The sequence below is a fragment of the Oncorhynchus kisutch genome, linkage group LG7, assembly GCF_002021735.2.
Source record: "Oncorhynchus kisutch isolate 150728-3 linkage group LG7, Okis_V2, whole genome shotgun sequence".
In the NCBI taxonomy this organism is placed as follows: Eukaryota; Metazoa; Chordata; class Actinopteri; order Salmoniformes; family Salmonidae; genus Oncorhynchus; species Oncorhynchus kisutch.
In genome coordinates, this window is record NC_034180.2 from 31,909,691 (window position 1) to 31,934,914 (window position 25,224).

The window sequence follows — 25,224 nt, forward strand, 5'->3', positions numbered from 1 at the left end:
ACATGTCTCCTCCAGTCTAATGTTGTAACTATGTTATGGCTATGACATGTCTCTTCTAGTCTAATGCTGAAACTATGTTATGGCCATGACATGTCTCCTCCAGTCTAATGTTGTAACAATGTTATGGCCATGGCCTGTCACCTCTAGTCGAATGTTGTAACTATGTTATGGCTATGACATGTCTCCTCCAGTCTAATGTTGTAACTATGTTATGGCTATGACATGTCTCCTCCAGTCTAATGTTGAAACTATGTTATGGCTATGACATGTCTCTTCTAGTCTAATGCTGAAACTATGTTATGGCCGTGGCACGACTCCTCTAGTCTAATGTTGTAACAATGTTATGCCCATGGCATGTCTCCTCTAGTCTAATGTTATAACTATGTTATGGCCATGACATGTCTCCTCTAGTCTAATATTATAACTATGTTATGGCCATGACATGTCTCCTCTAGTCTAATGTTGTAACTACGTTATGGCCATGACATGTCTCCTCTAGTCTAATGTTATAACTATGTTATGGCCATGGCCTGTCTCCTCTAGTCTAATGTTGTAACTATGTTATGGCCATGACTTGCAGAGCCATTCTGCCAGCTGTGTCTGATGGTACTTCCTGAACTGGAGAAAGTGGAGTAAGGTTTCATCTGCATGCACACCACGTTATATGCAAGCTGTGTGTGTGTGTTTTCATCTGTCATTCTTCCTGCCAAGCCTCCTCAAACACAATCACACCTTTTTTTATTGAATGACAACTGCAACACCATTTATAAAGAACATGTAGGAGTGGATGGTTATTCTGGTAAGAAAAACATCCTAATTCATTCTGTCAACATTTGATTGTGAAAACTCAACCTTGACTATCTTGTAGGATGACAGACAGGATACATAAACATCTGTGTTGTCAGGAAGAGGAATGGATAGTGGTGTTTCTCCTCCCTGACAGCTCAGTGTGTGTAGGGTTTAGCATAGTGGTAGTCAATCCACTAAACCAGTGCATCGGCAGACAGCTCAGTGTGTGTAGGGTTTAGCATAGTGGTAGTCAATCCACTAAACCAGTGCATCGGCACGCGTCCCCTCCTCCTCCATGGTTACAAACAGCTTGAGCTTTAACAACCATGCATTGATAACAAATTAAATCTATGACAATAAAAATATTTTTTTAAACATCACACAAAAAACGACTACGATGCCAGTGAGAGGCTGTGCGATATAAGACAGCCGATTACAACTCCAACTGTTCCCCCACCTCCCCTTTCTGCAAAGGCAGCAAAACTGACACAGGGCTGGTCCTTTCATCCTCTGTGTGTCTCTCCTGTGCCATCCGTGCACACACAAAAGGCCCATTCTTCCCCTGGCTTGTTTATAAATATTGCCACAATTCCTGGCTCTGGCGTTAAGGAACAATGTGTGGTGGCGATCCCATTCTGCCGCAGAGGGAATTCCTCTCTGGCTTTCCGGCAGCTGAGTGCAAACTCTCTTTGTGCTCCATGGGGGGCTGTTACCATGACTGACGTGTACATATGTTAAGCAAATTACATTTAAACAGGTTTCCATATATGACTGCTGAGCCTGGCCGGCCCACCAACCGGGCGGGGGACCAATAGCTAATGTCTAGAGCTTCTGTATTTACATTGGCAGAGATGGGATACCAGGGCCGGTGAGGATCATCTGGAGCCTCTGCTGCATTTTAACACCTCGGGCCCCTCTGCTAATGGCCCTGTTCTCCTATGTCTTGATCCCACTAAGAAATCCAATAGCTGGGATTTTACCCCAGCAGCCACCCCTCCTCATGTCCAAACCCTCCACTTGACACATCGCCTGGGTCCGCAATGACATCAACTACACATGGATGGACATGTGTGTCTTAAATAAATACATAACAAAACATCACCTATGCCTCTCAGTGTTTCAGTCAATTCTTGACCACAGAAAATGCATACTGTAGATAAGGGGGAAAGGAGCTGGGATGAATTGTCTACCGTAGACAAAAGAATGTTGGCAACTCAAATCGTGTTGGCTGTGGTTCCTCAAACATGCATTGTTTCACAGCAGTGAACTCTTGGTTGTCTGAACCAGGTGACTCCAAACTGCAGTACTGTCTGAGACACAATGACAGAGATTGAGTTTCCCATAACAGCCGAGTTAATGAAGAGGTAACCTGAGGTTTTAAACTCAGAACAATGCTGTAAACAAGCTGATTTTCCTTTTCAAAACAACCCTGTGGTTGTCACATACATAATGTCTAGCTCAGTAAAAGGTTTAGGGAGAGGAAGCTTGTTAATAATGCTGGTGTTTTATGAAGTGAGTTTCACAATATGGAACAATTTCTCAATGGTGTGGAAATTTGGCAGAGTAAGCAACAACTTCCCAACCAGGTGGGACCTAATCTTGTTAGGGGACTTCTTCTGCTATGTAAATACAGGATCTCAGCCCAGCAAACAATACCCAATAGACCCTAGAGGAAGGGTGTGTTTATACAGCACTAACGCTATTGACAGACCAATCATCGCCATCCTGCTCGATTTCATCAAGAGGTTTATGGAACGCAGCTAGCAGGAATTGTATTTAACTTTTATTTAAACAGGGTGGGTCACCATCGAGACCAGGCTCTCATTTGCAAGGGAGCCCTGTGAACATGAACATACAATAAATCATATCAATACAATACATACAACAAGAATAATCAGAACAAACAACTCTCACATATCACCTCCCTTAAACTCCATTTAAACTGTCCAATGGAGACCAACGAGTCTAATTTCAAGGTGGCCTGAAGCCTATTCCATGAGCTGGGTGCATAAAACTAAAATAATTTCACCCAGATCAGTGGACACCCGCAGGACTTCTAGAACCACGGGACCTCTAGAACCAGCCAGTCCAAAGAGTAGGTCTGAAAATTGCTTGATCTCCAGTTGATACGTGAGCTGAGGTAGTGGAGAGTCTCTGAAGAACTGCTTTGTATACAAAAAAGTAGCCAATACTGGGCCCTTCTGGTAGTCAGAGATCCCAGCCAATAGAACTATAAAAAATGCAGTGATGTGTAAGAACATTGGAATGAATATTGAAATATGCTGTGGTAATGTTTGCAAACGTACTGTGAGATTCTGTCATTGTTCTACTTACCCAGAGTCAGATGAACTTGTGGATACCATTTTTATGTCTCTGCATACAGTATGGAGGACGTTAGCGGGACTTCCTTCAGGTACAGTAGCATTGCTACTATAACAGTAGACTTCCAGTCATTGAGCTAATGCTAGTTAGCATTGGTTCTCGAAACTACCGCTAACGTCCTTAATACTGCAAGAATAGACATAAAAATGGTATCCACAAGTTAATCTGACTCTGGGTAAGTGAATTGGATTTAAGTGTTGTGTTTTCTTTCCCTCACAAACTGTAGTCCATTCAGAGGGAGGAATGCGGCCATAACAAACTGAGTGAATTCATGACATTCCAGCAGGCTTATCTGTCTGCATCTGTATGGACTGGACCAGACGACTGGCTGTCTATGTACTAATGCGTTGCCACTGTGCATTCTCCCATTTAAATGTCACTCACTCATAAACATATGTGTGTGTGTTCATACTGTAGGCCTGTTTGCGTACACAAGCAATGCCTGTTGCTCCTTACCTTTCCCATCCCAGGGTTCTCCTTGACCTTTGAGACAGCGCGGAGCAGGCATGGCGGGGCGGGGGGTGGCGAGAGCTGCAGGATGCCGCTGAAGTTGGTGGGGTAGATGGAGGGCTCCTGGGCTCCAGGGTGCAGCAGGGAGGGAGGCTGGTGCTTCTTCCGCTTGGACGAGAGGTTCAGCTTCTGAGCTGCCCTGGGAGGAGCAAACACAAGCAGAGTTCAACCTAACTTCAAAAACATACACATTAGCAAGTCATCTGTATTGTGCTGGGCAGGAAGGAAGATAAACTTCATAGGAGCCACCAGGCATTTATCTTTTTCATAGTGAGGTATCCAACAGAGAGAGGGCTGTATAATCATTCAGCTGATTGATTTAATGGTCAGGGTTGACATTTGTGAGGGTGTGCAGAGCCTTTAGAAGCCACAATGAGATTGTAGCGGAAAGGTCAACAAGCTCCTTTTTCTCTTTGCCAAAGTAAACAAAGTCGACAGGAGAAGGGCGCTGTGCCACCAATCCCAATGCTACCTCTCTTTCAACTCCCCACTCCCTACCTGTGGCCAAGGCTTTGTAAAATGCTCCAGGCCTCCACTTCAAAACAGTACAAACATAAAATTCTCAAATGCTTTAATTTCAGCACTGCAATTGCTAACGCACTGCTATGGAATTAAAGACACAATCAAGCCCAATTCTGCAGCAGGGCTTTGCAGGTTTCTACATACGACAAGCCGCCATGACACCTGTGTTATAAGTAGGTCAGCTGGTGGTTGTCATGGTGCTTATGTACACTAAATGGATCAATGTATCTTCTTCAAACAACACAGGAACATGACAGGAACCAGGAACATGACAGGTAAGGATGGCTGGCACAATGTTGCATTTTCAGGCTATGGAAATGTTTGTTCTCATTATAGAATTGAAGTGATTGTGATAAGAAATGTTCTGCTATTTCATATTTTACTCAGGTATATAGGTGAAGCTTGTTAGGGGGGGCATGAAAAACATGACTGGTCCCTAGATCCACCATTCACTGAGTCCCCTGATAGACAGACTTGGTGAGGAGAGTGAGAAATACAGTGGCTTGCGAAAGTATTCACCCGCCTTGGCATTTTTCCTATTTTGTTGCCTTACAACCTGGAATGAAAATGTCTTTTTCGGAGGTTTGTATCATTTGATTTACACAACATGCCTACCACTTTGAAATTGTTCTTGGGGTATGTCTCTATAAGCTTGGCATATCTAGCCACTGGGATTTTTGCCCATTCTTCAAGGCAAAACTGGTCCAGCTCCTTCAAGTTGGATGGGTTCCGCTGGTGTACAGCAATCTTTAAGTCATACCACCGATTCTCAATTGGATTGAGTTCTAGGCTTTGACTACGCCATTCCAAGACATTTAAATGTTTCCCCTTAAACCACTCGAGTGTTGCTTTAGCAGTATGTTTAGGGTAATTGTCCTGCTGGAAGGTGAACCTCCATCCCAGTCTCAAATCTCTGGAAGACTGAAACAGGTTTCTCTCAAGAACATCTCTGTATTTAGCACCATCCATCATTCCTTCAATTCTGAACAGTTTCCCAGTCCCTGCCGATGAAAAACATCCCCACAGCATGATGCTGCCACCAGCATGCTTCACTTTGGGGATGGTGTTCTTGGGGTGGTGGGAGGTGTTGGGTTTGCACCACACATAGCATTTTCCTTGATGGCCAAAAAGCTCAAATTTTAGTCTCATCTGACCAGAGTACCTTCTTCCATATTTTTGGGGAGTCTCCCACATGCCTTTTGGTGAACACCAAATGGGTTTTCTTATTTATTTCTTTAAGCAATGGTTTTTTTCTGGCTACTCTTCCATAAAGCCTAGCTCTGTGGAGTGCACGGCTTAAAGTGGTCCTATGGACAGATACTCCAATCTCAGCTGTGGAGCTTTGCAGCTCCTTCAGGGTTATCTTTGGTCTCTTTGTTGCCTCTCTCTCTGATTAATGCCCTCCTTGCCTGGTCTGTGGGTTTTGGTGGGCGGCCCTCACTTGGCAGGTTTGTTGGGATGCCATATTCTTTATTTTTTTATTTTTATAATGGATTTAATGGTGCTCCGTGGGATATAAAGTTACGGATATTTTTTGTAACCCAACCTTGATCTGTACTTCGCCACAACTTTGTCCCTGACCTGTTTGGAGAGCTCCTTGGTCTTCATGGTGTCACTTGCTTGGTGGTTCCCCTTGCCTAGTGGTGTTGCAGACTCTGGGGCCTTTCAGAACAGGTGTATATAAACTGAGTTCATGTGACAGATCATGTGACACTTAGATTGCACACAGGTGGATTAATTTAACTAATCACGTGACTTCTGGAGGTAATTTGTTGCACCAGATCTTATTTCGGGGCTTCATAGCAAAAGGGGTGAATACATATGCACGCACCACCATTTCACTACACCAATTTAGACTATTTTGTGTATGTCCATTACATGAAATCCAAATAAAATCCATTTAAATTACAGGTTGTAATGCAACAAAATAGGAAAACCGCCAAGGGGGATGAATACTTTTGCAAGGCACGGTAGATTGACCTCTCCTAGTACTGTGGGCTAGGTAGTCCATCTCGTTAAGTGGTTGTCTTACCGCAGTTCTGGCAGTTAACATGCCTCTCAGGGTAAGATCCGACTGTGTGATGGGACTCTACATAAATCCACGGTCATCCTGCTATATATATATATACAAATATATATAAGTCTCTGTCACTATCTCTCACTCCCTCAGTGTTAGCGCTGGAGTGGCACAGATGTGTCACAAGGCCAACAGAGCGAGACGCACACATTCCTTTTAGTCTAACTGCAATATTAACAGCTATGTAAATCTGTAACATTAAGCCACACTTATATGGCACTACTGTGTGTCAGTTACAACCACACCTCAACTTAAAGGTCAAGGTCAGAGTAAAGGAACATCTACAGGTAATTCATAAGCACTGAACACTTTTCAGACAGACAGTTCAGAATTGGAGAGTCGCAATAGACAAAAAATGGTTGTCAACAAGAGGAACAGACAGAGAGAAATTAAGATGGAATGAGAGATGAAAAGAGGGAGGGCTACAGCAAGAGCGAGAAAGAGAGAGAGAACCTGTCCATCCACGTGTGTCTGTCTCAGCGAGAGACTGTTGCCTGAGAGCCCAGCAGCCTGAGCTCATTAGTGCTGCTCTGGGCTCCGCCGGACAAGGTGGGCGGCTATCAAAATATACCTTCGTCTACCCCACTGGAGTGACAGCACGCCCCCTGCAGCGAAAGCCCCACCCCTCCCCACCTCCCCAGTACAGCACAGCATGCCCCCTGCAGCGACAGCCCAAGAGCACAATCAGGGAACACACCGCTGGCTGATGAAATGATTATTATATCCAAGAGGGCTACAGGAGGAGGCTCTCCCTAGGGACCAGTCTGTGTATGATAGCATGTGAGAAGGAGAGTGTGAGGGAGAAAATGAGATGGAATAGATGAATGTGAGATGAAGAAAAGGAAAGAAAAACTCAGCAATGCTCTCTCTCTCTGTGTGTGTGTGTGTGTGTGTGTGTGTGTGTGTGTGTGTGTGTGTGTGTGTGTGTGTGTGTGTGTGTGTGTGTGTGTGTGTGTGTGTGTGTGTGTGTGTAAATGTCAGTCTGCACATGTATGACAGGGTGATGGCAGTACACATTCGCTGCCCAAGACAAAGGCTCTCTCTCTCTCTCTCTCTCTCTCAGATTAGATACATTCAGAGGTGCTGTCATAGAGATGAAAGGAATCTGCCAACATGATAAAGACACACGGCAACAAACAGTGAACTACAATTAACATTTGGATAGCATTCACAGGTTCCATTTTTTGCTTCTTCCCCTGTCCCTCTAAGTGCCCATATGGCATCGCAGGGTATGCCTGTAACCTTGAGGGTTAAAACCAGTCACACAATGAGAAGAAAAGGCACGTGCGTCTATTTGAAAGGAGGGAAAGAGAAAGGTGAGAGAGAGAGCAGAGAGAGAGTCAGGGTTGTGTCTAATTCTGTTCCATCAGAACCACTCAATGGGTGATGAGCAATAACAGTGAGCGCTCACCTCTGTAACAATGCACACACACCCTAATGGGGAAATGAATTGCTTGTCACATGGCTTTCCCTTTCTACTGTCTCTCTCTTTCTTTCTCACTCTCACCTTCCCAGTAAGAGGTAGCTGCCTGTGTGCTCTCAATGGAAAACGTAGAGGGAGGAGAGGCTCGGATTCCCTCACCCACTACAGCTTGCCCACCTGTTCATCACCCATCTCTGTACTAATGAAGACGTTTCAGTACACACCTTGGGTCTGAATATCTGAATGCATCCTCACATACACCAAACACATTTCAGACAGTTTAGAGGATTATCAAGCAATACAGCACTGCAGGTAGGCAGTTAACAAGAAGCTTCAGTCCCTCTGACATTTTTTCATACATGGCAAATTAAGAAGGTTTTCTGAAGAGTAAATTGTCCAATAGTGCCTAAATACGATCTAATAAAATGGCAAGATAGTGCAAGAGATGGAGAGAAAGAGAGTACTTACAGCTCTTTCCAATCCATTATCTAATGAAAGTGCCCAAGTTCAACTTTAGGGTCCATGTCTCCATGTCCAGGGTTCTCTATTACTTTAGCATCAGAGACGCAGGGAGAGAGCAGAAAGAGGCGGGGCCGTCACTGACGGGGGCAAGGGGTGTCCCTTTTACCTCCGATCGCAATCACTGAGGTTTCCACTTGATTGCACAGCGGTTTGTAAGGAGCCAAGGGGACAGAGGAAGGGGAGAACCAACGTCATCATAGCGGACTGAGACAAATACAAGAGGGTTGAGAGGATGGGGTGGATAGCAGCGGTCCCAGTAAGGAGGTCCAGGGGGTCCAGACAGGTTCTCAGGATAGAGGGAGAGGAGGAAAGGAGAAGAGGAGGTCAGAGTAGAGCGAAGCACCTCCTCCTCTGTACATATTCCAGTGAAACAAACGCCTGTTTAGTGTCCACACCTCTCCACAAACAAAAGTTCAGTCTCAGTTCAAAGATGCAATTTCTCCAACAGAGGCAGGCTCTCCAGCAGTCTGGCAAAACAGTCCTACTCAGATCTCTCTCTCTCTCTTTCACTCTCCTTTTCTATCTTTTTCTCTTTCACTGACTTTTCTCTTTTCATCCAATAGCCATTGGTTTGTGTTTATTTCTTCCCTCTTTTTCTCTCTCCCAGGTAATCCATGCTGTTACATCTCTGCCGTGTGGCTGTAGCAGGGAGTCCTGATGGCTGTGTCCTTTCCTGTGCCCCGTGCCACAGGCTGAGGGAGGAGGGCTCGGCAGCAGGTATCAGTCAGAGACAGCCAGGAGGTGGAGAGAGAACCAGTGTTAGTCTGGGCTGGGGGGGAGGGGGAATTGGGAATGGGGAGAACTCCTGTTCCGGCTTTCAATCCTGCTCCTTCTGCCGGAGAAATGCTGGTAGCTGTCCTGCCGTGTCTTTCTCTCCTCTCTCGCTCTCTCTTCTCAGCCCAGCCCCGTTTCCCTCCGACAGCCAGATGAGGTGTCAGTGTGCTACTGCTGGCTGCTCCCGGTCGCTCTCTCTGTCTCCACACACAGACATACACACACACACACACACACACACGTCGCATGAATACTTCATGCATAAAGGAACCCTCTCTTCTTTTGCTTCAAACAGATTAGGTTAGTATGCCTAAAGCGCACACGTGTGTGTGTGTGTGTGTGTGTGTGTGTGTGTGTGTGTGTGTGTGTGTGTGTGTGTGTGTGTGTGTGTGTGTGTGTGTGTGTGTGTGTGTGTGTGTGTGTGTGTGTGTGTGTGTGTGTGTGTGTGTGTGTGTGTGTGTGTGTGTGTGTGTGTGTGTGTGTGTATTTGTCTTTAACTGAGGATGTAATTAGTTAGTTGAGATAATGTAATTAATTGTAAGGAGTGACAGATAGATAAGAAGGGAGATACTTAAGTGTGTGAAGATGGATAGACCACTGAATCAGATGCTGACTGAACGATGCTTTCACTCAATGGAAAGAGAGAGAGGAGGACACAGACAATGAACAGATGACAGGTAGAGAGGCAGATTTATTCAGGGCCGACAGAGACAGACAGCGCACTCACTCAGTGGTCTGGTCAAGGGTAAAAAGGGGAAAGCTTAGTGTGTGAGTGGGCGAAGCTAGTATGAAAGTAGCCTGTATTCCCACAACTGCCAATTTACCAGCAAGCCTTTTAGCTCTACTCTGGTCCTGTTTAATAGTCAGTCTGATTTCGACACCATTAGGGTGAGTAGAGTGGCTCTGCCATTGAGCAGACATATCCAGTGACTACTGGATATGACTACTGAAGCATTTCAAGGTCCTGGAGTGGCCTAGCCAGTCTCCAGATCTCAACCCCATAGAAAATCTTTGGAGGGAGTTGAAAGTCCATGTTGCCCAGCAACAGCCCCAAAACATCACTGCTCTAGAGGAGATCTGCATGGAGGAATGGGCCAAAATACCAGCAACAGTGTGAAAACCTTGTGAAGACTTACAGAAAACGTTTGACCTCTGTCATTGCCAACAAAGGGTATATAACAAAGTAGGAGACTCATTTGCCATAATTTGCAAATAAATTCATTAAAAATCCTACAGTGTGATTTTCTGGATTTTTTTTTCTCATTTTGTCTGTCATAGTTGAAGTGTACCTATGATGAAAATTACAGGCCTCTCATCTTTTTAAGTGGGAGAACTTGCACAATTGGTGGCTGACTAAATACTTTTTTGCCCCATTGTATATAAATGAGTCACGGTAAGATTAATGGAAGAGCAGCACTGGCATCAGAAATAAAGGCTCTGCTAGGCTTTTGTTAATGACAGAATGGACATCTATATTTGGGGCTGCCTGCATGGGGGTGACCGCCTGCTGTTTCACAGTTTGGCCTGTTGTCAATAATGTCCCTAGCCCCCTTTTCAGGCTTTGTCAAATTAGCAAGATAAATTCCTCTGGACCGGAGAGTCCTTAGCCGGCGCACCCATTAGCTTGTTTGGGGAAATGTGTCTCTGTTCCTCAGCCCAGCACCATGGCTCTTTAGGTAACATGGCCTTTTCCAGCCTAATTACCATGTTGGCCCCATTTACCATCCTAGACATTGCCTTTCTCTGGTTCCCCCTCTTTTCTCCCCAGACAAGATAACGGTGCTTTGGCCATTCATGCAGGGATCAGATCACTGGGGCTGATATCAGACTGCATTAGCCTCCCCGGCGTGGTTCTGCCTTCTCTGGTGATTAGCAGCAGCCAAGCTCCTGTCTGTCTGAATGAAGATGGAAGCTCTACGCCCCAGTCAGACTGTACATGTACAACACATTGATAACAACCACATCACAATGAACCTGGCTCAATGTAGAAGCAGACCTGCTGGAGTCTCTGCTGCTCTCAACAGGTGAGTCTGGAGGTGAAATGGTTATAGGTTTGTAATGAATGAAAGGAATGGCTAAAACATTGGCTTATGGGTAGCATACAAAGAAGTTCCACATGTGTTCAGGATTGATTGCATGCATGTGTTAGTCAATCAGTAAAGGTGTGTTTTTAATTAAAGGAACAATCAATAGGATTTCCCCAGCTGGAGGGCATCTCCCTAGCCACCATAAGTGTGAGAGAAACATACTACTATGTGTGCTTTCTGATGGTGTCAAGTCTAGTTTCCTCAATATTATGAAAGGTGTACCCCAGGGGTCAGTATTGGGACATGTTCTCTTTCCTATTTACATAAATAACATTGGTCTATGTATTAGATCTTGTAATATTAATTTGTATGCAGACAATATGGTCATGTATGACATTGCATTGACTGTTGACCAAGCTATGTTAGAGGCCAATCTGATTTTGTTGCATTACAGAAAGCCCTAGTTGATTTAAAACTTGTACTTAATGCAGGCAAAATTAAATATTGTTCTCTAAAAATGTCTCAGATGGGCTACATATTCACTCATTTGATGGCTCGCTCATCGAACGGGTTCCCGCCTATAAATATATGGTAGTTTGGATTGATAAAGATCGAAAGTTTAAAAGCTAAGATTTAAAGTGGACTACATTTTTTAAAAATTGATCTAGCCTCTCCCTAAACAGCAGCAAGCAGATTGTATAGTCAACTTTCCTGCCAATTCTTGACTATGGTGACACCATTTACCAGACTGCAGCAGCCACTACTGTTAAACCATTGGATGCAGTCTACCACAGCGCCCTTTGCTTTATTACTGGTGACAGTTTTAATACTCATCACTGCATCCTGTATCAGAAGGATGGCTGGACCTCACTTAAATCCCATAGATCACATTACTCCCTTCTTGTTAAGAAAAGCTCTGCTCTACAAGCTTCCAACATATTATACTTCACTTTCCTGTTGTTATATAAAAATATGAGATACCAAACCCGTTCACCGGGTTGGTTAACTCTTGAGGTACCGCTTGTCTCCACAAAGTTTGGTAAATCCGCCTTTAGTTTAAAAGCACCACTGTTATGGACAGCCTTACAAAACACCTGGATTCTCTGGTGCCGATAGGGCAGTTTAAAACTATTTTGCTAAATGAGTTCTCTGAAGAGTGCAATTGTTTCAATTGACTATTAGACCTTGTCATAACCTGATGTAATGTATTTATAGCTGTCTTCTAGTTTTTTATATTTTGTTGTTGTATTGATTGAACTTTTGTCCTCAGGCCACCATTGCAAATGAGACATGTGTCTCAATTGGGCTCCCCTGATTAAATAAATACATGCATGTAGTATGAAGTCCTATGGACAGCTGACACAGTGGCTCACTGTAAAGGTGAAACAGAGGGTTTGTGGGGCTGCTGAATTAGATCATCACATCTGGGCACTAAAACGCCAATCGTCCACCTCTACAGAACACCGACAGTGTTGAGGACAACAACAGCTCGCCAAAATCAAACAACATCTGCATCTCTGCAGTGGCCTGGATAGCCAGAGAACCAGGTCACATCCAGACTGACCCAACAGACAGACCATCACTAAGCCTTCCTCTGATTAAGCTGAGATGACATCGGGACAGGCTTGGGCAGGGGACTGGATATAGAGATGATGTCATAGTGTAGCCAGGGTCTGTCAGCAGACAGAGCACACCACTGCACAATGCCAAGATTTAGTATCAGGGTCATCAGGTTGATCATTAAAGACGTCCTCCAGCGATTTGTTTAACTTTTACAGTTGAAAAGCGATATCCAGGTATAAATACCATAAAGTACACACACTAAAGGGTAAGAAAGTATCTATTTTTTGCAACTGCAAAAACTGCAAAGTTCAAGGAGTAGGGCATTCAAGGAGTTGATCTGGTGGGAAGTCTTGATGTCATCGGCCTCCCCCTTGCTTGAGGATAAAATTAGAACCAAAGTATGTGCTATGTCATGACTTCCCGTGACCACCTACTGAGATGTGACTTTTGTTAACTAAATTGGGTGTTAAATGAGTTGAAAGTTAAACTGGGGTGCCACTTGAAGGACAAGCAAAACACTCACATACCTTAACAAGTATTTCACCACAGGGAATTGAGGTAGCTAGCTATATCTCAGTGGACTTCATCTAATTCATCTAATTCACAAGAATCTTTGGTTCCACCGAGGGACAGTTTCTCCTGATGTATGTTGGGTGATGTATAAATACATTCATTAGCCCCAACACTGACTACTTGTGGACTGCATAGAGTGGGCTCTTTAAATAACCTGAAGGGATGTGGGAAAATTGCTGATTGTATAGTGTGGCGGGGGCTAGTGTTACCTGGGCCCCCATATGGGAGGAGGGAAGGAAAGGGCACTGTTCATGTCCACTTCTCAAATTGGAGGCGGGAATGAAAAGGCTGACATGTGACAGTGTGTCGCCATGGTTTAGTCTGGCCATGAACTCTGCCTCCCCTCTAGCTGGGATGTTAACGTCAGTGCAATCACGGCACCATAAATAAATAAATATTCCTCTGGTGTCTCTCAACCTTTCTTTCCTCTCTACTTAACCCCATCTCGCTAAATTAAACTCATGCCTAAAACGGCAACTCATCAAAGAAAATTCACAGAATTTGTTAAATGTTCATTGAGGCCACAAACTTCTATTCTTATCTCTGTTTTACACACTATCCCTATCTGTTCCTCTCTTGCATCAGGTTCCCTTAAACTAACCCTTCAACTAACAACTCTAGATCATTACCTTCTTGGTCACTATAGAGGAGTGTCTGTCTCTCCAGTCGGCTTTCTGCAGAACATTAAAATGGAGGAGAAAACTAACAGGCTTATCTCACTGTTCATCAAATCATAGCAATTTTAAGCTTCTACCTCTTAACTGACCGCCTGCTTCCATCCCGCAGTCCATGTTAATGGTGGTCAAAAGGGATGGTTCTCTCTCCTAGGCTCGTCCACACAGCATCTGGGAGGAAGTGGACAAATACCTCTAGGCTAGGACTTACTGAGTTTCTATAAAGCCTAACCAGAAATAGATAGATGAATCCCTGGCAGGCCAACCAGGCAGCTATGAATGTGATGTCCTGTTACCTGACCAATAACCTGTTTACCTCATCACAAAACCACATGTCTGGCCTTGTAGACAGAACAGCAAATGGGGCATTATATGTGTGCTGACTGCAGACGTTATTGTGGATGTAGCGAAATATACAGACTGTTGGCACATATTGTTGCACGATAATGCTCAAATATCTTTCATATTTTTTTGCTATCCCCTTTTGGTTGGGTAAAGCAGAAATGTGTAAAGACACCACAATCTCTCATGATCTCCTTAGCATTCAAGTGAAACTGCATGTGGAGTGATGTGGGGAAGGAAGGATTAAGGCAACCAGATAGAGAGAGAGAGAGAGAGAGAGAGAGAGAGAGAGAGAGAGAGAGAGAGAGAGAGAGAGAGAGAGAGAGAGAGAGAGAGAGAGAGAGAGAGAGAGAGAGAGAGAGAGAGAGAGAGAGAGAGAGAGAGAGAGAGAAGAGAAAGAGAAAGAGAAAGAGAAAGAGAAAGAGAAAGAGAAAGAGAGAGAGAGAGAGAGAGAGAGAGAGAGAGAGAGAGAGAGAGAGAGAGAAGGGGGGGAGATGGTAGAAAACAGACTGGGACCACAGGAGTGAGAGTTCTGTTCTGTATAGCCTGGTCCTGGTCCCTGAGTTGACCCAGTGCCAGTCAGGGGCTGTCTGAGCGGAGGTAAATAGTGTTATACCTGAGAAAGAAACAGAAAAATGATTTGGAATTGCTTTATTTCCAAAGTGCACCAAGACGGGAATCCCCTGTTGACCTAAAATACATGAAACAGTTGGAGACTAAATGGAAAACATTGTAATTACAATGTCATTACTTCTGGTTCTGTGTTGCACTGGGCACAGGTAGACGTTGTCAGTTGCTTGTATCCACTGAGTATTTTTTCAACTTTGTTTGACTTTATTTTAAATTTGAAGACACATTTTCCAGAATGTTTCAACAAATTCCTGTTGTCTAGGTCCTGGAGCCAATTTGTTGGTTACTAGATCAAGGAGAAGAGGTTTATGCCAACGATGCTAAAAGAATCAATCCCAATGAATATAGCATGAAACAGACTCTGGGATGCCAAGGTTAACCCCTTAGCGATGAGGGAGGGTGTGTTGATGGAACTGCAGCCAGGTTTCTTTAAGCGATGTGTGAGCTGAAACTCCTCCCTGGTACAGCTTCCTGTGCCTGTGTGTTTCCCCCACTCCCTATAAAGCATATAAAGTCTCCAGAAGTCAAGCCCAGAACTCACACATACCCACACCTTAAGGTCCCCTCCTTCCCTCCCACTCAACCCCCATCCAATTGAGAGGCCAAGCACCCCTCTAGCCAAGCCATGGGCTTAAGGAGGGCTTAGGGTGGCCACAGGAGGGATCGGAGGAAGGTACAATATAATTCCATTTGCAGTTCGTTTTATTGTTTCCTAAATTGCCTCCTTTAATGGCCTCTGCAAACATGTTGTGCTAATGTGGCCTCTCCGAGCATCTGCTTAAGCCCTGGTGAGGCAGACCAAGCAGAGGGCTTTAGCTCAGCAGCCTTTATTTGTCAGTCAATGAGATAGAGGGACCAATTCAGGGCCTTGGAGGAGAGAGCTGAACATCTTTACAGTGGAGTCAACAAGTCTTCATACAGTAGGACAATCTCTCTTCTACAGATTGACAATAGCGTATTTACTAAAGTCACACCAGGAGAGGAGAGAAGCTTGGGAGGAAAGGGAGAAAATACAGTCACCATGCTGATTTGATGTAAGCTGCTGAGTTTGGAGAACATAGTGTTTCCCCCCTGATTTGATGCAGCATGTGACAGATGATAATGAAGATATTCTCTCCTTCTCTCTGGGCTGTAGCATCCCCAGCCCTGCTACTACTGACAGAGATTAAGAGCTACTTTCATCTCCTGCAGAATATTTCCCACTGCTTCGCCGACGCTGTTCCCTGGTACTCCACCACACTGTTATGTCGTCTTCACAGGTCTTCACAGGTTCCCAACACTTTCTGAGCTGAATCTCACTTACCCACATCTTCGCTGTAAGCCTTAAGAGCACATTTTTACTCAGAGCAAAACTACTGTAAAGAAAACTTTCTGTATTCACTCACATATCAGATCATGTGAAACATTCATTCAATACCAAGAAGACAATAACGTCAAGCTGTCATTGGCTGATTGACATTTCACTGTCTCCAATAATCAATTCCACTGACCAATGGAGAAAACATATTTGATGAGATCATGAGAGACCAAGACATCTAATATTCATGTTGGATGCCTTTTCTATTGAAGACACTTGCTCATCTCCTTATTAATCAACATATCGGAGAGAGAGAGAGAGTTCTCTTGCTCCACTTCTCTACATCATTAATCAGGGCCGGTCAGGGTAAGACACCAAGCAATTATTTATTCACTCTCCTCCACGTCGAGACTATCACAACGGCCAGTCCTGGTCGAGCCCCGCGGGCCGCTGGGAACATTTGGGAAAGATTAGTCAGCAAATCGAGGGGAGGGATTCAAACATTGATATACTGTAGATGGCAGATGAAATTCTTCCTAAATCTGCCATCTATATCCTAGTCAATATGTACCCCTTGGAAACATGAGGGATCCAAGTCCAGTGAAATGGATTTGGGATTCCACAAGGGTAGAGGAATTCCTAGGTTCTGAACAAAGCTATTTTGAGAGGCTAAGGAGAGGTAGAGAAGGACTACAGAGCTGTACCAAACCAACACATGAGGCTAGAGATGTAGACATTTGTAAAGAAAAGTGCCAGGGGTCAGTGACTTCTACAGTATTATTCAGGTTAATAAAAGGTTTACACACTCACCCCCCCCCCCCCCACACACACACCTAAACCACACTCACAATGTCGCCTACTGACACACACATCCTCATACACACCTACACACACTCAAAGTCACATAGTCAGCTCTGAAGCAGATTCTCACGTGCTGGGTCATGAACTGATTACACGCTATATAATCCACTACACCTAGACAGTCTGCATGGAGCCAGTGGCAGGCAGGCTGTAAACAGAAATACAAGATAAACCGTGTTCCCACAACTGTTTTTATGTTGATCCAATTTTAGATCCTTTACCAAGAATAAGAGACACTGTCCCATCTCTGATTCAAAACTCCAACCATGACCAGTGTTACGCAACACAAAGAGGACCCTGTAGCAGAACAACAGTAGCGACCAGCCAAGGCAAGCTGAAAGAACAGCAAGAGATGTACGTAAGTGCATTCCCATAGTGGAGGTAGACAATCACAGTCAATACAATCCCTGTCCACCTTCGCTTTACTTGGTTTCCACTCTGCAGAGAAGTATAATTCTCTTTACAGCTGTTTGTAAAGTCAGCCAGGCCCCAAGCCCCTGAGCCAGCTAGAGAAGCAGGAGGACAGTAGAGAGGTGTTGGTGGAGCAGTGGTAGAGCAATTCACTCTGTTAGTGATGAGGTAAAAGCTTAACTGTCTGGCCTGACAATAGCTCTCTTGTTCTCTATCCCCCAAATGGCTCTCTATCCTTGTGTGAATAAGAATCGCTTTGGTCTGATATATAGAGAACTACAGTTTGGGGAAATCAACTCACACAGATTAGGCCTAAGCAGCTATTAATTATTCATATGTAGTGCAAGGCTGGGACCTGGGACAGACAGGGCTGACAGTGTGGAGCAGGGGTCTGGAGGACACAGAAACACAGCAGCCCACCGGAAGCCATCTTGTTTCTGCAGACTGAGGAAGTAAAGCCAGAGTGAGCTCATGGGATCAGGGATCACAGGGAGACAATAGGTCATAACATTCTTCAACGCATATTCCATGCAGGCAGCTACTGGTCAATTAACTTGTATTCTTATTCCAGCTTTTCTCTCTTGTCTCCAGAACAATTATAATAGATTCACATGATACCTCTAACTGAGGGATGCCCAGCAGGATTCCCATGTCCCTCCACATTAGTGGCCTCATCGTCTGTGTGAATGAACGGTGAAGTCCTGGCTGGCCGTGGGTAGAGGAACAGCCTAGCAGGCCTGGTCATGTACTGCCTAAATGCTGAGGCCACAGTCTGTCTCCTGCCCACACACCGTCAAACACAACCTGGCCTTTCAGATCATCACCAACAGCACACGGAGAGACAAAGACACTCTTATGTCAAGTGGCAGGCACACAGGATGTAGTGGGTAGTGGGTCTCCATTCTACCATTCCCTCGCTTCCCCCTGTGTGAAAGGGATCTGTCACAGCCTGTCCACTGCCTCCCCTGTCATACAGGGCTCTCTATGACCCAGTGTTAGCCATAGCTCTGCCTTGAGTCAGCGTTTCAGCCTTTGTCTGTCAGCCCCCCCCTCTATGTGAGTGGGCCAGGCCAACCAGACTTACTGACTCAGGAGTTTAGGGGAAGTAGACATGGTGGTAGTCAGCGCCCTCCTCGGGGGTCTCTCTCCCTTCAAACAGCCAACTCACAGTGGACCCAGAGCACAGCCCTCGCGCTCCCTCTGTTCACCCCTACACCAGTCCTCTCTCTTGATGTGTTTACCATGCAGGGTGACAGCCACAACTTCCTCCACCATGGCCGTCACAACACCGGCCTTCACACAGACACCCAGGGGGCACAGCAGAGTTGCGCCAAGGGAAGGCAGAGCCAGTCTATACCACAGCAGTGGTAACAGGTGGTAGAGCTCCTCAGTGATGGTCTGATGAGGTGGCGCTATCTCCACTGTGCAGCAGACTGTACTGCCCAGGACAGCCAGAGGAAGTACGACTGGCTTGAGAGGGAGTCTGTATTTGGGATACACTTGGGTTGTTTGAAGATGACCTAGCTCCCTCAAATTTCCTCCAAGAAAACAAGAACCAAAACTATTTAAAGCTGCCAATACTAAATAAAACCTAAAATATTAATTAGCAAATGAGGGGATCTATCATCTGACATTATAACAGAAGGGGACTGGGGTTGAATCTGAGAGGTGGGTAGAGGTGTGGGCAATAGACAGGGCTTGAGGAAGGGGTGGAAGGTGTGATATTGGGGTGGAAGGGATGTGGGTGATCCATCTAGTTGGTGCTAGACTGGGTGGTAGTAGTAGGCCCCTCAGGAGAGGAAGGGACCTACCTGCTGGTCTGCTGCAAATCCCAAAGGCGGTGGGTCTAGGCTGGATCTCCATCAACACCTCCCCACTGATGACGCTAGACAGGGCCCTGATAGCTTTTCACACCTGGCCTTATCCGGAGGCTATAGGGCTAGAATCCCTTCCCCAGGCTCAGCTGCTGCTGCTACGGCTGCTCAGCTCTGCTCTCCACTGCCAGACATTAGCCCCAGCAGGCTGATAGCCTGATTATGACAGGAAAATACCGGCTGGTATTTTATCCGACAGTAAACAAAGAGACCAAAAGCATCCTCTACCAACCATCATCTACCAACTCTCCAGAGCTTCTATTGATCTATTTAGGGCCTTAGACGTGTTCAACAGCTAAGAATCAACAGATTCTATGTAAAAAAAAAAAGGAAAAACAACAACAATAGAACTAAAGGTTTGGCTAAACGAATCCCTGCCAGTCAGGCAATGCTCAACACAGAAGCTAGCATTAACTATGCAGCTCCACTCCGCTTACTCTCTTCATAATAAAGCTGAGGCTTAACTTGCATTTCAACAGTGTTCTCTCCTGACTAAGCATTCTGCTCACTTTCTCCCATCTGTTGAAACATCCATCTCTGTGAAGCTCAGCAACCAAACCATTACCCTTTTACCATGGATTCAGGGATCACACAGAACAACTCCACCACAACATCAACACTACACACGGACTGCAGCACTAACATGAGGAGCGCAAATACCCAAACACTGCAGCTGCATCGCCCATCTAAACTAAGATCTCCTCCAGCCCTGAGTTGGTATGTGTGTGACTTACTTGATTCCCATGGTGGTGGTGTGTCCGGTGCTCCCCTCCACAGGTCCTGACCTCCTCCTCCTGAAGCTGGCGGTCTGGAGCATCACCCCGAGCATGCTGACTGTGTGTGTGTGTGTGAGAGAGTGTGTGAGGCTCAGAACTCCACTGCCCTGCCTTCGTCCACTCAGTCTCTAAATCCCCTAGCCAGCAGGTCCAGCCCAGAGCAGAGTAAAGCCACTCCGCAACTCCACTCAGCATTAATCTGTCTGACAATTTATCCCTGACACAGATCTCCACTGTCACTCACAACACAGCCGGACAAACACACTGCATTTCCCTTCTGCATTTGCCTTAACAGTATCTCCCTCTCTCTCCTGTGTCCTCTGTAGTCAAAGTGGAGTGTGGGTGTGAGTGGCCCATGTTACACTTCACCCCCACGGCCCTGCCCCCAACACTTACCCCCACCACTACAACAACCCCAACCCAACCCCCACCAACAACCTCACACAGGAAGAACACAAGGACATTAGCACACAAACACACACACACACACACAGCATAAGAACAACTTCTAGAAACTTCTCTACAGCAACAATCACTTGATTATACTTCAATGAATTGTAGTTCGGGCCCACAGCTTTTAAGAGGAAGTTGTTGCAACAAAACTTTGATTAAGGTATTTGTATGGAGATCTTCTCATAGTTTGATTAGTGCATCAGGGCTGGAGATCCCAACGGCCAAACATGACCCATTTGTAAGTCAAACCAATACATTCACCATGGATCACAGGGAATCATGTGTTCTGAGTACATCTACATATTTCTGCATGTTCATTGACCAGCTTTCATGTTAGTCATAAGGAGGCAAAACAGTTGTTTCTATGGTTACTTTCCACAGCCTCAGTAATGAAGCAGCACTTTACATTTCTGACACAAAGACCAGGCAGGTCTTGTCTGGGGAGAGGCTGGATTGTTCGACTGTAATTACAGGATAATGCCTTGCCTTCCCCAACCCACAATCACAGTGATTACAGCAGTACACACACACACTCACCTAGGCAGCAGCAGCTGCAGGGCCGCACAGGGCCCTAAAGACACTTCCTCCTGTGCTGACACTCCTCCAGGGCCACATTCCTAACAGCTGTTATCCCTGTTCCTCTGGCCGCTCTGCAAACCGCCTCTGCAGCAAACACTCCTCTTAGCTTTACGGTTTGCTCTCTGTTACTCAGAACAGCAAATGTAGTTCAGAGCATTGAGGAGAACTGCTCTGTGGTTAGTATTCCAGTTGCTTTCCCTCGCCCACTCTCTTCCATTCCCCCACTCTCTGTCTCTTTTTCTCCCTCCCTGCATGGGTCCTTAGGGATAGAAACACACCTCATTCCCAATCAGCAGGTATTAATGGAACAGAGGGATGAGCAGGGCGGTCAGTGCGGTAGCGGAGACACGTCATTTAGCTGAGCTGCCAGGGCCCCTGCTGTGAGCGGTGCCTGCTCTCATTACTGAATGCTGTGTCAATGGACTAATCACATGCTCCGTCACAAAGCAATCAGTGTTCAGCACGCTAGTGAGCTGAATGAGCACTCCCTACTGCCCTCACTCTCTATACTGAGATACAAACACTGGCACGTGCGCACACACGCACGCGCACACACACACACACACACACACACACACACACACACACACACACACACACACACACACACACACACACACACCACACACACACACACACACACACACACACACACACACACACACACACACACACACACAGAGACCACTGCTGGGACAGACCCTGACCTTTAACACCTACTGTCTTCAGGCTATTTTATTGGCCATCTCATTATTGATCCGGATCAATCTTTCTTTCAGTACACTCTGGTTGATAGGGCAAGAAGAAGGGTTGAATGGTGATTTGTAAAAGTGTAACACTAAACTACAGTGCCTTCGGAAAGTATTCAGACCCCTTGATTTTTTCCACATTTGGTTGCGTTACAGCCTTATTCTAAAATTGATTAAATAAACAAAAATCCTCAGCAATCTACACACAATACCCCATAATGACAAAGCAAAAACAGGTTTTAAGAAATAGCTTATTTACATAAGTATTCAGACCCTTTGCTATGAGACTCGAAATTGAGCTCAGGTGCATCCTGTTTCCATTGATCGTCCTTGAGATGTTTCTACAACATGATTGGAGTCCACCTGTGGTAAATTCAATTGATTGGACATGATTTGAAAGGCACACACCTGTCTATATAAGGCCCCACAGTTGACAGTGCATGTCAGAGTAAAAGCCATGATGTCGAAGGAATTGTCCATAGAGCTCCGAGACAGGATTGTGTCGAGGCATAGATCTGGGGAAGGGTACCAAAGAATGTCTGCAGCATTGAAATGGAAGAAGTTTGGAACCACCAAGACACTTCTTAGAGCTGGTCTCCCAGCCAAACTGAGCAATCGGGGGAAGGGCCTTGGCCAGGGAGGTGACCAAGAACCAGATGCTCACTCTGACAGAGCTCTAGAATTCCTCTGTGCATATGGAAGAATCTTCCAGAAGGACAACCAAATTTGCAACACTCCCCCAATCAGGCCTTTATTGTAGAGTGGAAGTGGAAGCCCCTTCTCAGTAAAGGGCACAACAGCCAACTTGGAGTTTGCCAAAAATGCACCTAAACACTCTCAGACCATGAGAAACAAGATTCTCTGGTCTGATGAAACCAATACTGAACTCTTTAGCCTGAATGCCAAGCGTCACATCTGGAGAAAACCTGTCACCATCCCTACGGTGAAGCATGGTGGTAACAGCATCATGCTGTGGGGAAGTTTTTCAGTAGCAGGGACTGGGAGACTAGCCAGGATCGAGGCTAAGATGAACGGAGCAAAGTACAGGGAGATCGTTGATGAAAACCTGCTTCAGAGCGCCCAGGACCTCGGACTGGGGCGAAGGTTCACCTTCCAACATGACAACAACCATAAGCACACAGTCAAGACAAAGCAGGTGTGGCTTCGGGACAAGTCTCTGAATGTACTTGAGTGGCCCAGCCAGAGCCCGGACTTAAACCCGATCGAACATCTTTGGAGAGACCTGAAAATAGCTGTGCAGCAACACTCTCCATCCAATCTGACAGAGCTTGAGAGGATCTGCAGAGAAGAATGGGAAACTCTCCAAATACATGTTTTCGCAGCTTGTAGCGTCATACACAAGAAGACTCAAGGCTGTAATCGCTACCAAAGGTACCTCAACAAAGTCCTGAGTAAAGGGTCTGAATAATTATGTAAATGTGATATTTCCTTTTTTATTCCTTTTTGAATAAATTAGCAAAAAATTCAAATAACCAGTTTTTGCTTTGTCATTATGGGTATTGTGGGTAGATTGATGGAAAAAACAATTTAATACATTTTAGAATAAGGCTGTAACCTAACAAAATGTGGGAAAAGTCAAGGTGTCTGAATACTTTCCGAAGGTACTGTATGTAGGGCTGGGCGGTATACCGTATTTTATGATATACCGGTATTGATGTAGGGACTGGTTTGGGTTTTTACTTTACCTTCTATACCGGGATTTGAATGTTTGGTTTGTTAAATGTGATACGCCATGTGTAATGTCAATTTGTATAGTTTACTTCGCTACTTAAGTCATCTCTCTCCACTCTCTCTCTGTGCTACTTTCCACATAGTTAGCCACGCCCCCTGTCACTCAAGGAGCGCATTGGTTGTTCCTCAACGAGACACTTGCATTCAGTCTGCATGGTCAATGCAGCACATGCAACAATGTTGATGACAATGCTGTTTTCACTTTGCTTCTTAATATAAATCTACTAGCGTTCTACAATGACACTATTCGTTTGTTTCTTATGTCAGCAAATAGCTAGTTTGTCTTTTCTTAGCAAGTTTCCCTAAATCTTGTGAGACGCTAATTGTTAGCCGCTAATGCCAATAGCTAGCTAGCAAATGCATGTACTGTATTTATCTCAGTTGAGCAGTGGTGTACTTAAGTATCTCAGTTGAGCAGGGGAAGTACTTAAGTAAAAATACTTTCAAGTATTACTTAAGTTGTTTTTTTTGTTGGTATCTGTACTTTACTTCACTATTTTTATTTCTTACAACTTTTACTTTTACTTCACTACATTCCTAAAGAAAATTCTGTACTTTTTACTCCATATATTTTCCCTGACACCTAAAAGCATTCGTTACATTTTAAATGCTTAGCAGGACAGGAAAATGTTCCAATTCACACACTTATCCAGAGAACATCCCTGGTCATCCCTACTGCCTCTGATCTGGAGGACTCACTAAACACACATGCTTCATTTGTAAATGATGTCTAAGTGTTGGTGTGCCCCTGGCTATCCTTAAATAAAACAAGAAAATGGTGCCATCTGGTTTGCTTAATATAAGGAATTTGAAATGATTTATACTTTTACTTTTGATACTTAAGTACATTTTATCAATTACATATACTTTTGATACTTAAGTATATTTAAAACAAAACATGTTTAGACTTTTTCTCAAGTAGTATTTTACTGGGTGATTCACTTTCATCATTTTCTATTAAAGTATCTTTAATTTTACTCAAGTATGACAATTGGGTTCAACCACTGCAACTGAGTGAAGGAAATGTAGAAATGATAAAAGTGCTGAAATATGTTTTGGTTGAAGTTGAATTGAACAGTATAAAACAATCAACAAATTAGAAAAGGTAAAGCAGACATCCACCTCAAACCGGGCGTGAAACTGCATATAAACTCTTATTCCATAAATGAAGTTGAAATGCTATCTGGCCATGAAATGAGTCCAGCCAAATGTGTGCACTCAGCTACAACATTGGGGATTGGGGGGTGGCGGCTCGGAGCAAGGCCTGGCCAATCAGTCTTCCCAGAGGGCACTCCCTCAGGGTCCAGCTGAGACACACTACTACTCCATCAAAGTGAGGGAAAAAATAAAAGTTTACTTATCCAACACATTGGATAACTCTTATAACGTTTGAGTTGAAGCTCAACAAAAAAACAACCTCCGGCCTCTAGGTCACCAGGCTGCTAGTTATGGCACACACCTGTCACCATCATTATGCACACCTGCGCATCATCAGACTCACCTGGACTCCATCACCTCCCTGATTACCTTCCTTATATATGTCACTCCCTTTGGTTCCTTCCCCAGGCATTATTGTTTCTGTTCCGGTGTCAAGTCTGTGTGTTGTTCGTGTTTCTTGTTTTGCGGTTATTTATTAAAACACTCCCTCTCTGACCTTGCTTCCC

The 25,224-nt window shown here is 44.9% G+C and overlaps 1 protein-coding gene across 1 annotated transcript in view; it reads right to left on the reverse strand.

Annotated features, from left to right (window-relative positions):
- LOC109894473 (kinesin-like protein KIF26A) overlaps nt 1-25,224 on the reverse strand; it is a 130,392-nt gene that overhangs the window by 20,256 nt on the left and 84,912 nt on the right. The window contains exon 5 of the mRNA XM_031828479.1: nt 3,628-3,820. Coding sequence (XP_031684339.1) covers nt 3,628-3,820 — 193 coding nt within the window. The remainder of the gene's footprint in view (nt 1-3,627; nt 3,821-25,224) is intronic.